We start from the raw sequence: 16551 nt of genomic DNA on the forward strand, positions 1-16551 counted from the left end.
AGGGAGATACAGTGGGGAGAACAAGTATTTGATACACTGCCGATTTTGCAGGTTTTCCTACTTACAAAGCATGTAGAGGTCTGTAATGTTTATCATAGGTACACTTCAACTGTGAGAGACGGAATCTAAAACAAAAATCCAGAAAATCACATTGTATGATTTTTAAATAATTAATTTGCATTTTATTGCATGACATAAATATTTGATCACCTACCAACCAGTAAGAATTCCGGCTCTCACAGACCTGTTAGTTTATTCTTTAAGAAGCCCTCCTGTTCTCCACTCATTACCTGTATTAACTGCACCTGTTTGAACTCGTTACCTGTATAAAAGACACCTGTCCACACACTCAATCAAACAGACTCCAACCTCTCCACAATGGCCAAGACCAGAGAGCTGTGTAAGGACATCAGGGATAAAATTGTAGACCTGCACAAGGCTGGGATGGGCTACAGGACAATAGGCAAGCAGCTTGGTGAGAAGGCAACAACTGTTGGCGCAATTATTAGAAAATGGAAGAAGTTCAAGATGACGGTCAATCACCCTCGGTCTGGGGCTCCATGCAAGATCTTACCTCGTGGGGCATCAATGATTATGAGGAAGGTGAGGGATCAGCCCAGAACTACACGGCAGGACCTGGTCAATGACCTGAAGAGAGCTGGGACCACAGTCTCAAAGAAAATCATTAGTAACACACTACGCCGTCATGGATTAAAATCCTGCAGCGCACACAAGGTCCCCCTGTTCAAGCCAGCGCATGTCCAGGCCCGTCTGAAGTTTGCCAATGACCATCTGGATGATCCAGAGGAGGAATGAGGGAAGGTCATGTGGTCTGATGAGACAAAAATAGAGCTTTTTGGTCTAAACTCCACTCGCCGTGTTTGGAGGAAGAAGAAGGATGAGTACAACCCCAAGAAGACCATCCCAACCGTGAAGCATGGAGGTGGAAACAACATTCTTTGGGGATGCTTTTCTGCAAAGGGGACACCGTATTGAGGGGAGGATGGATGGGGCCATGTATTGCGAGATCTTGGCCAACAACCTCCTTCCCTCAGTAAGAGCATTGAAGATGGGTCGTGGCTGGGTCTTCCAGCATGACAACGACCCGAAACACACAGCCAGGGCAACTAAGGAGTGGCTCCGTAAGAAGCATCTCAAGGTCCTGGAGTGGCCTAGCCAGTCTCCAGACCTGAACCAAATAGAAAATATTTGGAGGGAGCTGAAAGTCCATATTGCCCAGCGACAGCCCTGAAACCTGAAGGATCTGGAGAAGGTCTGTATGGAGGAGTGGGCCAAAATCCCTGCTGCAGTGTGTGCAAACCTGGTCAAGACCTACAGGAAACGTATGATCTCTGTAATTGCAAACAAAGGTTTCTGTACCAAATATTAAGTTCTGCTTTTCTGATGTATCAAATACTTATGTCATGCAATAAAATGCAAATTAATTACTTAAAAATCCTACAATGTGATTTTCTGGATTTTTGTTTTAGATTCCGTCTCTCACAGTTGAAGTGTACATATGATAAAAATTACAGACCTCTACATGCTTTGTAAGTAGGAAAACCTGCAAAATCGGCAGTGTATCAAATACTTGTTCTCCCCACTGTATGTATACTGTAGCTAAGAAAGTAATACTAAGTGTGTTGTGTAGTAAGCTGTTAGTAGCCCATGTGCCTCACCCTAATAATTTGGTATATTTTCCCCTCTTAATTTCGCCTACTGTTCTGACTTGGTGGTGCACAAGTAGCCTATAACCTGTTTTAGAGAAATGTAATCATCGAATATTGTAAGAGCGTTCATTGTCGGCTTATGTGCCCCCTTTATTTATCCTACAGTTCTGACTTGGTGTACAGAGAGAACACTGTAAGAATAGCCTATGTGCTGAATTCTGTCGCTGTACATTTCAAAAGTGCTGAGCAAATAGTTATATTGACTACGTCCGTCCTAGCTCGCTCATTAATGTCTTAATCGAAATGTACGGATTGCCTCATCTGCTCATCATCCCCTTATGCCATAGTTTGTACATCTCAATTGTCAGTAGAAAGCACATTTGTTTAAGCAAGTCAGCCATATCAGCTATGTTTTTTTTTTAAAGGCAGTAAATGAGGCTGAATGAACTGTTTCGCTGCCAGACAAGGCTCAGCTGATAGCCAGGTGTAGCAGTAGTAAGGTGTTGGGAGTGGGACTGCTGTTGGGAGTCTGCTGTTGGGACAGCTTTATGTAGGCCCTAACAGTGTGTGGGCACCGTTTGTCACCGTTATAGTGTAATGAATGTATTGTTTAGTGTTGTGTTGTGGAGTGGCTTTGCTGGCATGCATCCCACTTTTATTTATGTTTTGCCCCACCAAGATTGAAAATCGTCACTGTGCCCAAGCAAGTCTCTTCTTCTTATTGGTGTCCTTTAGTAGTGGTTTCTTTTCAGCAATTCGAACCATGAAGGCCTGATTCACGCAGTCTCTGTTGAGAGGTGTCTGTTGCTTGAACTCTGTGAAGCATTTATTTGGGCTGCAATTTCTGAGGCTGGTAACTCTAATGAACTTATCCTCTGCAGCAGAGGTAACTCTGGGTCTTCCATTCCTGTGTCGGTCCTCATGAGAGCCAGTTTCATCATAGCGCTTGATGGTTTTTGCGACTGCACTTGAAATTTTCCGGATTGACTGACCTTCATGTCTTAAAGTAATGATGGACTGTCTTTTCTCTTTGCTTATTTGAGCTGTTCTTGCCATAATATGGACATGGTCTTTTACCAAATAGGGTTATCTTCTGTATACCAACCCTACCTTGTCACAACACAACTGATTGGCTCAAACGCATTAAGAAGGAAAGAAATTCCACAAATTAACTTTTAACAAGGCCTGTTAATTGAAATGCATTCCAGGTGACTACCTCATGAAACTGGTTGAGAGAATGCCAAGAGTGTGCAAAGCTGTCATCAAGGCAAAGGGTGGTTACTTTGAAGAATCTCAAATATATATATATATATGTATGTATATATATATGTATATATATGTGTATATATATGTATGTATATATGTTTTTGTTTTGTTTAACACTTTTTTGGTTACTACATGATTCCATGTGTTATTTCATAGTTTTGATGTCTTCACTATTATTCTACAATGTAGAAAATAGTAAAAATAAAGAAAAACCCTTGAATGAGTAGGTGTGTCCAAACTTTTGACTGGTACTGTATGTACACAGTATATATATTTAATTTGATATCCGTGGGCCTTCAAAAGGGGGGCCGTTTACCCATCCCTGTTCTAGAGTGATGTGGTTATGTATTCTTAGATGTGAGAAATGGGGCCTGCCATAGCCAGGTTGATGTTCATTCACCATGCATTACACACACAACTTGCCTGGAGTAAGGACTGAAGGTGAACTGCATGCCTTGGCTGTAGTTTATGTCCAGGAAGAGCCTGGTGACTAACATGCTGCTACTGCTGCACACCTCCCGTCATGTCTTGGCTGTTGCTTGGCTGTTTCTTCTTCTAATGTCTTAGGGAACCACGTTGACTACTCAACAATCTCTTTTTCTTACAACAAATACTTGAAATGTGTCCCATGGGAATTGATCATCTGGGCAACTGTTTACCACAACAATTTCCTGTATATTGAACCCCTTTCTTCTTCACTTTCCTCCTCCTCCTCCTCCTCCTCCTCCTATCCATGAATCAGGAGCCTCAAACCACTGTTCTCCACAACCCAACTGATGGAAACAAGGTAGTGATTAAATAGAACCATAGTTTTTCGAGTGTAGAGGTTTTTGCTAAAATTGTGCTGTAGTTAGCAGTGATAAGCTTTCTAGTTAGTGTTATTTACTAAGCCTTATGTTGATATGCATGGTGCCTTAATTAAGCCCTAGATCTCCCATACTCAACTGGCGGACCGCAGTCCGGATTCGGACCCAGAACGAGGTCAATACGGACCGCCGGTCACGTCTACAAAGAAAAAAGAAAAATCCCCCATCTGACAGTACATCACTTATCCTGTGCTCACGCTTAATCCAGTCTCCACAGCCGGCAGGTGTTCATTGTTGCTCTCTGTTTGTTCTTGTCCAACAGGAGTCCAGTGAGAGTGCTAACACCACCATGGAAGATGAGGACGTGAAAGGTAGGAGCACACAAACCACTCTGCCCCTAGCACCACTCTGACCCTAGCACCACTCTGACCCTAGCACCACTCTGCCCCTAGCACCACTCTGGCCCCTAGCACCACTCTGCACCTTGCACCACTCTGCCCCTAGCACCACTCTGCCCCTAGCACCACTCTGCCCCTAGCACCACTCTTCTCCTATTACCACTCTGCCCCTTGCACCACTCTGCCCCTTGCACCACTCTGCCCCTTGCACCACTCTGCCCCTTGCACCACTCTGCCCCTAGCACCACTCTGCCCCTTGCACCACTCTGCCCCTAGCACCACTCTTCTCCTATTACCACTCTGCCCCTTGCACCACTCTGCCCCTTGCACCACTCTGCCCCTAGCACCACTCTGCCCCTAGCACCACTCTTCTCCTATTACCACTCTGCCCCTTGCACCACTCTGCCCCTAGCACCACTCTGCCCCTAGCACCACTCTGCCCCTAGCACCACTCTGCCCCTAGCACCACTCTGCCCCTAGCACCACTCTTCTCCTATTACCACTCTGCCCCTTGCACCACTCTGCCCCTAGCACCACTCTGCGCTAGCATGAAGGGTTAGCCACCTATATTAGGCTAGTAGCACTGTGTTAGCTCTCTGCTCAAGTGAAAGGGAATGCACAGGGGTAGCCTGTTCCTGGTGTGCCTGCTGCCCCTAACTTAGCATGTAGTGTACTCATGATTCTTCAGCATTAGGGCTCCATGTATTGCATGTGTTGTTGTCCTACTGATTTTGCATGAATATGTTGGCTGTTAAAATGCCTATTTTCTTTGTACCATTTTAGTTTGTCTTGCATGAATTAATCAGATATGCGTTTGTTTATCCAGGCATCCATTCATTTGGCTTTTTCATTTAAATAAATTCACTTAATCTTCTGATCTCATCCCTTAGACATGCACTGCCATCCTCCAAAGGTTGAATGTTATGTCCATCCACATCATTACATTTAAACTCTTATTCTTTACTTGTTACATTGTCAGTTCTGTGACTGAACACCGTCCTGCGTTGTGATGTGACCTCTATCTAACCCTGCATACATTTCCTTTGAGCTACTTCTATTGATGTACCCTAGTCCATCTTTTTTCACTATTTGTTTAAGACCAATGTTAATGGCTGAATAGTGGCCCTACTTTGAGTCAGTGGTGCATTTAACACCCACTCTGATGGGCTCATTAGTGACTCATTAGTGATTTGGAACCACAGGAGGTTGGTGGATCCTTAATTGGGGAGGATGGACTCGTGGTAATGGTTTCCATGTGTTTGATGCCATTCCATTCGCTCTGTTCCAGCCAATATTATGAGCCGTCCTCACCTCAGCAGCCTCCACTGTAAGTTTATACCAGCGGTGTCAATCTCATTCCATGGAGGGCCTAGTGTCTGTGGGTTTTTGGTTTTTCCTTTCAATTAAGACCTAGACAACCAGGTGAGGGGAGTTCTTTACTAATCAGTGACTTTAATTCATCAATCAAGTACAAGGGAGGAGAGAAAACCCAAAGACACTCGGCCCTCCGTGGAATGAGTTGGACACATTTGGTGTATACAGTAGTGGTTCTCAAACCTGTCCTCAGGGACCCCCAGACGTTTCACCATTTTGTTGTAGGCCTGAACTAACTCACCTGATTTACCTAGTCAAGGGCTTGGTGATTAGTTGACCATTTGAATCAGGTGTGCTAGCTGTGGAATAGTTCAAATACATGGAACGGCTGGGGGTCCCCGAGGAGAGGTTTGAGAAACCCTGGTCTTCAGTGGGTCGTTTAGGCAGCTGAATCAGGCTCTGCTGCTACGCATGATTTTCCATCTCGCTGCTGCTCTGATGGTCCGCTGAGCCAGAACAGTGTGCGTGTGCGTGTGTGTGCCCGCTCTACCATTACAGATAGTAATTTGTTCACCTCCCTCTTCAAATTGAAGGTTTTACCTCATAATGCAATCTGGGTAGTGTGACAATGACCCTAATCGCCAGAATGAATCTCCCCCTTCTAGACCTTTAAAAGGCTCTTTGACAATCTGAGAGAGTAGGATGACATTTAGTTAGGCAATCTCATGAGCTACCTGCTTTGAACAATTGTTTCTTTGTCACAAAACCCAGGAGGTCCTAGTACCCCTATCTAAAGTGCTACGGCGGCATTGCGTGGAAAGGAAATGGTGTTTCATTTTTACATTTACATTTTAGTCATTTAGCAGACGCTCTTATCCAGAGCGACTTACAGTTAGTGAGTTCATACATATATATATTTTTTTCATACTGGCCCCCTGTGGGAAACGAACCCACAACCCTGGCGTTGCAAACGCCATTGCTCTACCAACTGAGCTACACGGGTTTCCTAGCATGTCAGTGTCGCTTTGTGTCCATGTTTGCAATTCCTGACGGATGATTACTGACGGGTCGTGGATTTCTGTAATGGTCGCTCTACTAAACGTGTGTGTGGGTGTTTCTCATGTTTATTTGCAGCTAGAGGCTTGTCAATTTCATATTCACTTTGTTTTCTTTGGCAGTTGCTTTGTTTGAAAGATGAAGGCATTTCATCACGTTGTGTGTAGGAGTTGAAGACTGTAGGATGTGGTGGATTTTCTTTGGGGGGGGGCATCATCGTCTCGCCCCTTTTCATGTTCCAAATAAACAAAAACATATTTCTGGCCACAACACATTCTGAAGCACCAACCCAACACACAGGACCCTATCAGTCCCCAAGTGTCACTCGCCCTGTGACATCAACACTTGCCAGAAAGAGGAGGCCTCTACAACCATCCCATCATACAGTGGGGGAAAAAAGTATTTAGTCAGCCACCAATTGTGCAAGTTCTCCCACTTAAAAAGATGAGAGAGGCCTGTAATTTTCATCATAGGTACACGTCAACTATGACAGACAAAATGAGAAAGAAAAATCCAGAAAATCACATTGTAGGATTTTTTATGAATTTATTTGCAAATTATGGTGGAAAATAAGTATTTGGTCAATAACAAAAGTTTCTCAATACTTTGTTATATACCCCTTTGTTGGCAATGACACAGGTCAAACGTTTTCTGTAAGTCTTCACAAGGTTTTCACACACTGTTGCTGGTATTTTGGCCCATTCCTCCATGCAGATCTCCTCTAGAGCAGTGATGTTTTGGGGCTGTCGCTGGGCAACACGGACTTTCAACTCCCTCCAAAGATTTTCTATGGGGTTGAGATCTGGAGACTGGCTAGGCCACTCCAGGACCTTGAAATGCTTCTTACGAAGCCACCCCTTTGTTGCCTGGGCGGTGTGTTTGGGATCATTGTCATGCTGAAAGACCCAGCCACGTTTCATCTTCAATGCCCTTGCTGATGGAAGGAGGTTTTCACTCAAAATCTCACGATACATGGCCCCATTCATTCTTTCCTTTACACGGATCAGTCGTCCTGGTCCCTTTGCAGAAAAACAGCCCCAAAGCATGATGTTTCCACCCCCATGCTTCACAGTTGGTATGGTGTTCTTTGGATGCAACTCAGCATTCTTTGTCCTCCAAACACGACGAGTTGAGTTTTTACCAAAAAGTTATATTTTGGTTTCATCTGACCATATGACATTCTCCCAATCCTCTTCTGGATCATCCAAATGAACTCTAGCAAACTTCAGACGGGCCTGGACATGTACTGGCTTAAGCAGGGGGGACACGTCTGGCACTGCAGGATTTGAGTCCCTGGCGGCGTAGTGTGTTACTGATGGTAGGCTTTGTTACTTTGGTCCCAGCTCTCTGCAGGTCATTCACTAGGTCCCCCCGTGTGGTTCTGGGATTTTTGCTCACCGTTCTTGTGATCATTTTGACCCCACGGGGTGAGATCTTGCGTGGAGCCCCAGATCGAGGGAGATTATCAGTGGTCTTGTATGTCTTCCATTTCCTAATAATTGCTCCCACAGTTGATTTCTTCAAACCAAGCTGCTTACCTATTGCAGATTCAGTCTTCCCAGCCTGGTGCAGGTCTACAATTTTGTTTCTGGTGTCCTTTGACAGCTCTTTGGTCTTGGCCATAGTGGAGTTTGGAGTGTGACTGTTTGAGGTTGTGGACAGGTGTCTTTTATACTGATAACAAGTTCAAACAGGTGCCATTAATACAGTTAACGAGTGGAGGACAGAGGAGCCTCTTAAAGAAGAAGTTACAGGTCTGTGAGAGCCAGAAATCTTGCTTGTTTGTAGGTGACCAAACACTTATTTTCCACCATAATTTGCAAATAAATTCATTAAAAATCCTACAATGTGATTTTCTGGAATTTTTTTTCTCAATTTGTCTGTCATAGTTGACGTGTACCTATGATGAAAATTACAGCCCTCTCTCATCTTTTTAAGTGGGAGTACTTGCACAATTGGTGGCTGACTAAATACTTTTTTTCCCCACTGTATGTATGTGTGTTATATATATATATATATATATATATATATATATATATATATATATATATGATTATAATTTTTCTGACATTTTCTATGCATTTCCTCAACAGCGTTTTGTTTCCAATGAGAACAGACGTTACTCTTCATTCTTTTATTTTCTCCACTTCTTCACTCTTTTGTTTTCCATCCATCCATCCATCCATCCATCCATCCATCCATCCATCCATCCATCCACCCACCTACCTCTCATACCAATGTTCCTCGTCACCCATCCACCCTTTATCCTAGTCTCCCGTCCCTCCTCCCCAAGTTCCCCTCGCTTCTGGCAGGGGCACACAGGCTCAAACTACTCCTCCTCATCTTCCTCCTCCTCCTGCTGGTATTCTCCCAGTGTTTGGCCCAGGTAGGGAGGAGTTGTGCCTCTATGTTCTGAGGACCCTGGTCACCTGTTACCTGCTCCTCCTCTTCACCACCTCCTTTGTGGTCTTACTCGATGTGCACCCTGCCGCCCACTGTGGCCCCACCCACACTCAGAGGCCCCAGCCTGGTCTGATCCCCAGCGACATGCAGTATAAGTTCACCCAGAGCAAAGTGGGGGGAGAGGGCACAACCAGAACAATTCTTCCCCCCCCCCCCATTTCCCACTGCCCTCTACGCCCCACTATCCCTGACATCAGACCCTCCCTTCATATCCTCTTGGCCGCTATCAGATATGCATAATTGGAAGTCCACATTTGTTTAGGATATGACTTTTAGGATCATTTGGTGCACCCGGTGAGTGAATATTAATGCAAATAGTTCCCTCATTTACATTTTAGTCATTTAGCAGACGCTCTTATCCAGAGCGACTTACAGTTAGTGAGTGCATACATTTCTTTTCATACTGGCCCCCCGTCGGGAAACGAACCCACAACCCTGGCGTTGCAAGCGCCGTGCTCTACCAACTGAGCTACACGGGGGGCCACACATTGTACCTGGGACTCCACACCAAAGACTAAACAAAGGCGTACAAATCTCTTAGTGTTTGACATGGAACCCTGTGAAAGAAAGCTACTGAAAAGTAGCCCTTGTCTTACTGAGGTTGCACCTCCGTAGGTTGGCCCAGGTATAACAGTACACTCTGCTTCGGCGTGGAGCAAAGCAGCACCCGGTCTCCTGTACAGGCGTCCCTTATGTGTGAACTCTGCTGCCCTCTGGAGGTCATGGTCTGCCATTGGATCTCCATGGCTGTAGTCAGTCTAACCAGGGGTTACCAGAGGACTGAGTTTATCACCACCGTCTCCTCATAACAGTCTTTGTCAATGTATTAGCAATGTATTACACCTAAGTTGGGCTTAAAAGGTATTACCGCTGTGTTGATGCGTACGGAGAGGGTGAGACAGATAGTCGTCATCGCCAGGGTTGACTGTGAACAGTCTAAAGGAGATTCAGAGTATACTTTAAGGACTAGTTTTGATAAAGGTTGTTCTTTGCACAGGCAGCACGGAAGACTTCCCAGGAACGGGATGGTTTCGTTGACCGTTAATGTCTCTACATTGACATCACATTTGATAAGTGGATTGCGTTTGGTGGAGAAGTGCTGAGTGATCTGGCCTATTCAGACACTCTCCTTCCCTGCTATAGTGTGTGTGTGTGTGTGTGTGTGTGTGTGTGTGTGTGTGTGTGTGTATCCCCAGATGAACCTTCCAGGCTCAGACAGAGAGGCAGACGGTCAGAGTGAGAGAGAGTCTCTAGACTGAAAGAAAGCTCTGCACTCAGCTTCTCTGTCTGTCAGAGATGCCTGTCAGAACCAAGGCTCAGTTTGTCCTTTTTATTACTGTGCAGCTCAGTATATAGTACCTCATAGCAAACGAAAGGCAATGTTGTGTTTTCAGTCTCATTTCTAAGTGCCATTGATCTACTTTTCTACGTTTCGATAATAACAAACAGCGAAAAATAGCTTTGTTTTCCCGCCGTGTGCTGTTGAGGGTTGTCAGGGGGACATAGTACACTGTCCACTATTTGGAGGTGCATTGTTTCTTCTTAGCAAACAGACTGCTAGAGAGCAAGGTCTGTCAGTGATCCGTCGGCGGGTTTGTACATGTTGGACTGTGCGACAGCAAAATGTCGAAGAACTCGTTGAGTAAACTGACCCTATTTTTTTCAGCTGTATCAGACTAGCTGCCAGACTAGTAGCTAATCACTGATGGCTAATGTATGACACAGCTGGAGTGTTGTTGGTCTTTCACTCGGTCAATATCTGTGGAGCCTCCATTGGAGTATTTTGCTGCCACTGGTGAACAATCTTCTGAGAAGTACTCAGAACTGAGGGGAAAATGTTTCTTATTTGCATCCTTTGTGTTCTGTCAGTCACGTCGATTGACAGTGTCAGAGGGGACCAAAGTGTTGAAGGTAAAGAGCTAATAGCGTTTCTCTTAGTCCCTAAAAGGAGCAAAAGTTTTGATGCGTGTTTTCTATGGGTCAGTCTCACTACCATTCCATTTGACATCTACCTCAAATTCATGTTGTTGAGCACAATAAGAGATTTGCTAAAACCACAAAACCTTTGTTTTTCTTTACATTCATTATCTCTTAGCTTGCCTACGTAATTTGCGAGGTAATGAAATCATGTAGTCTGTGTTATCTGTGGTAATGATGGTGAAACACACTGATTCTCCCGTGTGTGTGTGTGTGTGTGTGTGTGTGTGTGTGTGTGTGTGTGTGGAAGTGGTGAACCCGTGGTGTATTCATTATGTCTTGCAACGGAAACCGTTTACTGTTTAAGAACCAAACAAGAGCAAACGGAACGAAATGGGGAGGGACCCACCTGAATTTGTCCAATAGAAACTCTAGTTTTCGTTGCTAAACGTTTTTAGTTTGGAGTAAACATTTTGCAACAGAATTGCCGTAATGAATACACCCCTTGGCCCCTGAACCTTGTGCCTGTGTTTTGGGCTGCATTGTTACCACTACTTGGGTTCATGTAAATCCCTCAACTTCTCTACGGAGACTCACTCACTCACTAGATGACTCAACACATAAGAGGTGTCTTAGTCTAATCACCTATGGTTGTGGAACCAACTTGTGAAAAGGTCTCTCTTTCCTCTCTGTCTCTTACTCTCCCTGTCAGCTCGTAAGCAGGAGATCATCAAAGTGACTGAGCAGCTGATTGAGGCCATCAACAATGGAGACTTTGAAGCCTACACGTTAGTGATTTGGGATTTTAACACTGCACAATAAAAAAAAATAAAAAAAAACATATGCCTTCCGATCTACATCGTTTTGTGTTCCCCTTCTTCTGTCCTACAGGAAAATATGTGATCCCGGCCTGACATCCTTTGAACCAGAGGCCTTGGGAAACCTAGTGGAGGGAACCGACTTCCACAAGTTCTACTTTGAGAACGGTAAAGCACCTGCATTCCATTATGCACTTGTAGCAGTAAAGATTGACACATAGCTATATAAAAACCAATGGCTGTAGAAGCATTAATTACCATGATTGTGTACTAATTTGATCAATTTCCCTCTGTCTCCCCCCAGCTCTGTCCAGGAGCAAGCAAGGGCCCGTCCACACCATCCTTCTCAACCCCCACGTGCACCTGATCGGCGACGACGCGGCTTGCATCGCCTACATCCGCCTCACCCAGTACATGGACGCCAGCGGCATGCCACGCACCATGCAGTCAGAGGAGACCCGCATCTGGCACCGCCGTGACGCCAAGTGGCAGAACATCCACTTCCACCGCTCCGGCTCACCCACTGTGCCCGCCAAGTAAGGTGACTAGAGGTGCTCTCATAGTGCTGTCTTGGTCGGCTGAATTCATTGTGGAGCTATGTAGCTAGATTGGTTCTTCTTTGGCCCTGATATCCCTACCTGGCTAAGTAAGATGTACTTACAGTCCATGTCCTGTATCGGTCCTGCATCTGTATCTGTCCTGTAGCTGTATCTGTCCTGTAGCTGTATCTGTCCTGTAGCTGTATCTGTCCTGTATCTGTCCTGTAGCTGTATCTGTCCTGTAGCTGTCCTGTAGCTGTCCTGTAGCTGTAGCTGTCCTGTAGCTGTATCTGTCCTGTAGCTGTATCTGTCCTGTATCTGTCCTGTAGCTGTATCTGTCCTGTAGCTGTCCTGTAGCTGTAGCTGTCCTGTAGCTGTATCTGTCCTGTAGCTGTAGCTGTCCTGTAGCTGTATCTGTCCTGTAGCTGTATCTGTCCTGTAGCTGTAGCTGTCCTGTAGCTGTAGCTGTCCTGTAGCTGTAGCTGTCCTGTAGCTGTAGCTGTCCTGTAGCTGTAGCTGTCCTGTAGCTGTAGCTGTCCTGTAGCTGTAGCTGTCCTGTAGCTGTATCTGTCCTGTAGCTGTAGCTGTCCTGTAGCTGTCCTGTAGCTGTATCTGTCCTGTAGCTGTAGCTGTCCTGTAGCTGTAGCTGTCCTGTAGCTGTAGCGGTCCTGTAGCTGTAGCGGTCCTGTAGCTGTCCTGTATCTGTCCTGTAGCTGTCCTGTAGCTGTCCTGTAGCTGTAGCGGTCCTGTAGCTGTCCTGTAGCTGTCCTGTATCGGCTCCACCTGCACTATGTAGTTACTAGTCTGCTACTGTATGTAGTGTGGTCTGTACTATGTAGTTACTAGTCTGCTACTGTATGTAGTGTGGTCTGTACTATGTAGTTACTAGTCTGCTACTGTATGTAGTGTGGTCTGTACTATGTTCCTCTTTAGCCCTGATCATCCTTAGCTAGTCGGATTGGTGACTGTAATTGACTGTAGCTTAGCCCACCTAACCCGCTTTATCCAGGAGCTACAGTGGGGAGAACAAGTATTTGATACACTGCCGATTTTGCAGGTTTTCCTACTTACAAAGCATGTAGAGGTCTGTAATTTTTATCATAGGTACACTTCAACTGTGAGAGACAGAATGTAAAACAAAAATCCAGAAAATCACATTGTATGATTTTTAAGTAATTAATTTGCGTTTTATTGCATGACATAAGTATTTGATCACCTACCAACCAGTAAGAATTCCGGCTCTCACAGACCTGTTAGTTTTTCTTTAAGAAGCCCTCCTGTTCTCCACTCATTACCTGTATTAACTGCACCTGTTTGAACTCGTTACCTGTATAAAAACACCTGTCCACACACTCAATCAAACAGACTCCAACCTCTCCACAATGGCCAAGACCAGAGAGCTGTGTAAGGACATCAGGGATAAAATTGTAGACCTGCACAAGGCTGGGATGGGCTACAGGACAATAGGCAAGCAGCTTGGTGAGAAGGCAACAACTGTTGGCGCAATTATTAGAAAATGGAAGAAGTTCAAGATGACGGTCAATCACCCTCGGTCTGGGGCTCCATGCAAGATCTCACCTCGTGGGGCATCAATGATCATGAAGAAGGTGAGGGATCAGCCCAGAACTACACGGCAGGACCTGGTCAATGACCTGAAGAGAGCTGGGACCACAGTCTCAAAGAAAACCATTAGTAACACACTACGCCGTCATGGATTAAAATCCTGCAGCACATGCAAGGTCCCCCTGCTCAAGCCAGCGCATGTCCAGGCCCGTCTGTAGTTTGCCAATGACCATCTGGATGATCCAGAGGAGGAATGGGAGAAGGTCATGTGGTCTGATGAGACAAAAATATAGCTTTTTGGTCTAAACTCCACTCGCCGTGTTTGGAGGAAGAAGAAGGATGAGTACAACCCCAAGAACACCATCCCAACCGTGAAGCATGGAGGTGGAAACATCATTCTTTGGGGATGCTTTTCTGCAAAGGGGACAGGACGACTGCACCGTATTGAGGGGAGGATGGATGGGGCCATGTATCGCGAGATCTTGGCCAACAACCTCCTTCCTCAGTAAGAGCATTGAAGATGGGTCGTGGCTGGGTCTTCCAGCATGACAACAACCCGAAACACACAGCCAGGGCAACTAAGGAGTGGCTCCGTAAGAAGCATCTCAAGGTCCTGGAGTGGCCTAGCCAGTCTCCAGACCTGAACCCAATAGAAGTGTATAAAATATCAAATACTTGTTCTCCCCACTGTAGCTAGCTTGGGCTGCTTTGTTTCTGCTTTGGTCTTTCTCTAGCCTCAAACACATTTTTACAATACAACACAAGTTACTAATTACTAAATGTAAAATAAGTCAATTTCTCATTATCTTTGTGTTGCAGTTGAGATTACCCCCTATCCTGCAGCTGTTGCTGACCTATGGACCCCGCCTACCAACTGTCTCACGTCCTCGTCCAATCACGTTCCAACGCTGTAACTCTGCCATCTCAGAGTGTTGTTTACATGTCGTCGATGCTGGACTGAAGATTCTTCTTGCAGGAGATGAGAAGAAAAAACAACGATCTTGACGATGTCATTTAAGAGTGAAAATGTTTGTTGTTTTATCGCATTGTTCCATTCTTCACATTCTTCTCTCATCGCAGGACATTTATAACTAAACATGTTTTTCAAAATTCTATAACTGATTTTTTTCCTTGTTTTAAGTTTGAATGGGAAAATATTCAATCTTCAGTAATATACAATGTATATAGCTCTGTGTTTCAACATGATCAGTGTCAGGGACGTGCGGTGAGCCAACAAGGTATTCATATCATCTGAATATTACACATCAATCCCAATAACTAACGTGATATAGGTTTAGCCTTAAACCAACATATCGCAGTCTGTCAATCCTTTTTGAAATGTCAGTCTTTGTGCAGAAAAATCTATAAGAACGTAAGTGAACAACAAACATGAGCTTGCTTTTGTTTTGGTGATGTATAGACTTGTGATTGACGTGAATCGCTATATCTTTGCTTAAACTCTGGAATATTAAACTGTTTAAATATGAGCTTAGTTTGCAATCTTTTAACAATTCAAGTTGTTCTCAACTTGCTCAATATTAAGTATGATTACTGGGAATTTTTATTGACAATTTATGTTAAGGGTCTAATTTTATCCTATGTTTTATGATATGTGTTTGAGTCTGCGTCATCGCAACGTGACAGAATTCTCAATGATAGAATGTAAACTATAGATATAATGTTCACATATATTACTGAAAGCCATTGTATGACATATGGAACACTGTTTTAAAGTCCAATCATTATATTTTCATAAGGTTGATGATCATGATGTATGTTTTTGGGGAGGGGGTTATATTTTTTCTTTTTTATATTGTGGAATTGACAGGCTAATTGTTTATCATTTCTTCCTGTCCTCACATATCGGTGGAACTATTGACCCTGTCATGTATAGCGAATGGTTCTCTGTTTTTTTTGGTCTGTCCGATGTCCATCCATAAGAACCTATGAAAGAAAATAAATAGCCTTTTACTAGCCCCTTTTACCACTGACACCTGGGTGTTAGTTACTCTACTTGACAAGTTGCAACACACAATGTTTTATACTGAGGAGAAGGGAGACAGTTATATGGGATCACATTGTTCTGGTCAGTTTTTCCTAGTTGGTAGATATTTTCATAAATGGGTGTGTTTTAGGTTAGTTTTGCCAATGGAAATGTAAGGGAATTAGTGATACAGTAAAATAGAATAAAGGTCAACCTAGAATATTTAGTGATGTTACACAACGCTTGAGATGAAAGGCACTGGGTAGGTTTGCCATTAGGATATCCACCGTGGCGTTAAGAACCGTTACTTCCCCCATTTATGAATTGTTCCTACAGGGATGGTGAGACAACACAATAATAATTTTAAAAAGTTATGTTCAACTGTACTATGGGACAAAGTGTATATTGTTGTCATGATGAGAAAGGACTGATAGATGTTTAAGAAATATCAAATAAAATGTGTGATTTCTGCCAAATCTCTTATTTCCATGTCACTTTGCCCATAGCTTAAACTTTGTGAGGTGATCACTGTAAAAAAAAGTTTCGTTTTACTTATGGCTGTAATGTAATCCTTCAAAGCATGGTTAGGAAAAATGACAACCACACCATACACATTTGACACATGTACAATTTAATATTCTGCCACGTACACTGTAGCTGCTATACCATGTTAGCCATTCAGTTTTTTTCCTCCTTTTTTATTAGCTTCATAACTAATACATGCCCTCATAGATATTTATATGTGTAATATGGATAT

At 44.1% G+C, this 16551-nt stretch overlaps 1 protein-coding gene across 11 annotated transcripts in view; it reads left to right on the top strand.

Annotated features, from left to right (window-relative positions):
• The window catches only part of LOC121571092 (calcium/calmodulin-dependent protein kinase type II delta chain), a 108644-nt gene extending 92380 nt beyond the window's left edge, over positions 1-16264 (top strand). For 6 of the 11 annotated variants that reach the window (XM_041882376.2, XM_041882379.2, XM_041882381.2 and 3 more), the window contains 5 exons: positions 4065-4113; positions 11603-11678; positions 11782-11876; positions 12013-12249; positions 14630-16264. In XM_041882376.2, coding sequence (XP_041738310.1) covers positions 4065-4113; positions 11603-11678; positions 11782-11876; positions 12013-12248 — 456 coding nt within the window. In that variant the 3' untranslated portion in view covers position 12249; positions 14630-16264. Of the gene's footprint in view, positions 1-3678; positions 3724-4064; positions 4114-11602; positions 11679-11781; positions 11877-12012; positions 12250-14629 lie in introns of all 11 variants that reach the window. The other 5 variants (XM_041882370.2, XM_041882371.2, XM_041882374.2 and 2 more) reach the window with 2 other exon arrangements.
• The last annotated feature ends 287 nt before the right edge of the window (positions 16265-16551 follow it).

The sequence above is a fragment of the Coregonus clupeaformis genome, chromosome 8 (assembly GCF_020615455.1).
Source record: "Coregonus clupeaformis isolate EN_2021a chromosome 8, ASM2061545v1, whole genome shotgun sequence".
NCBI classification, from domain to species: Eukaryota; Metazoa; Chordata; class Actinopteri; order Salmoniformes; family Salmonidae; genus Coregonus; species Coregonus clupeaformis.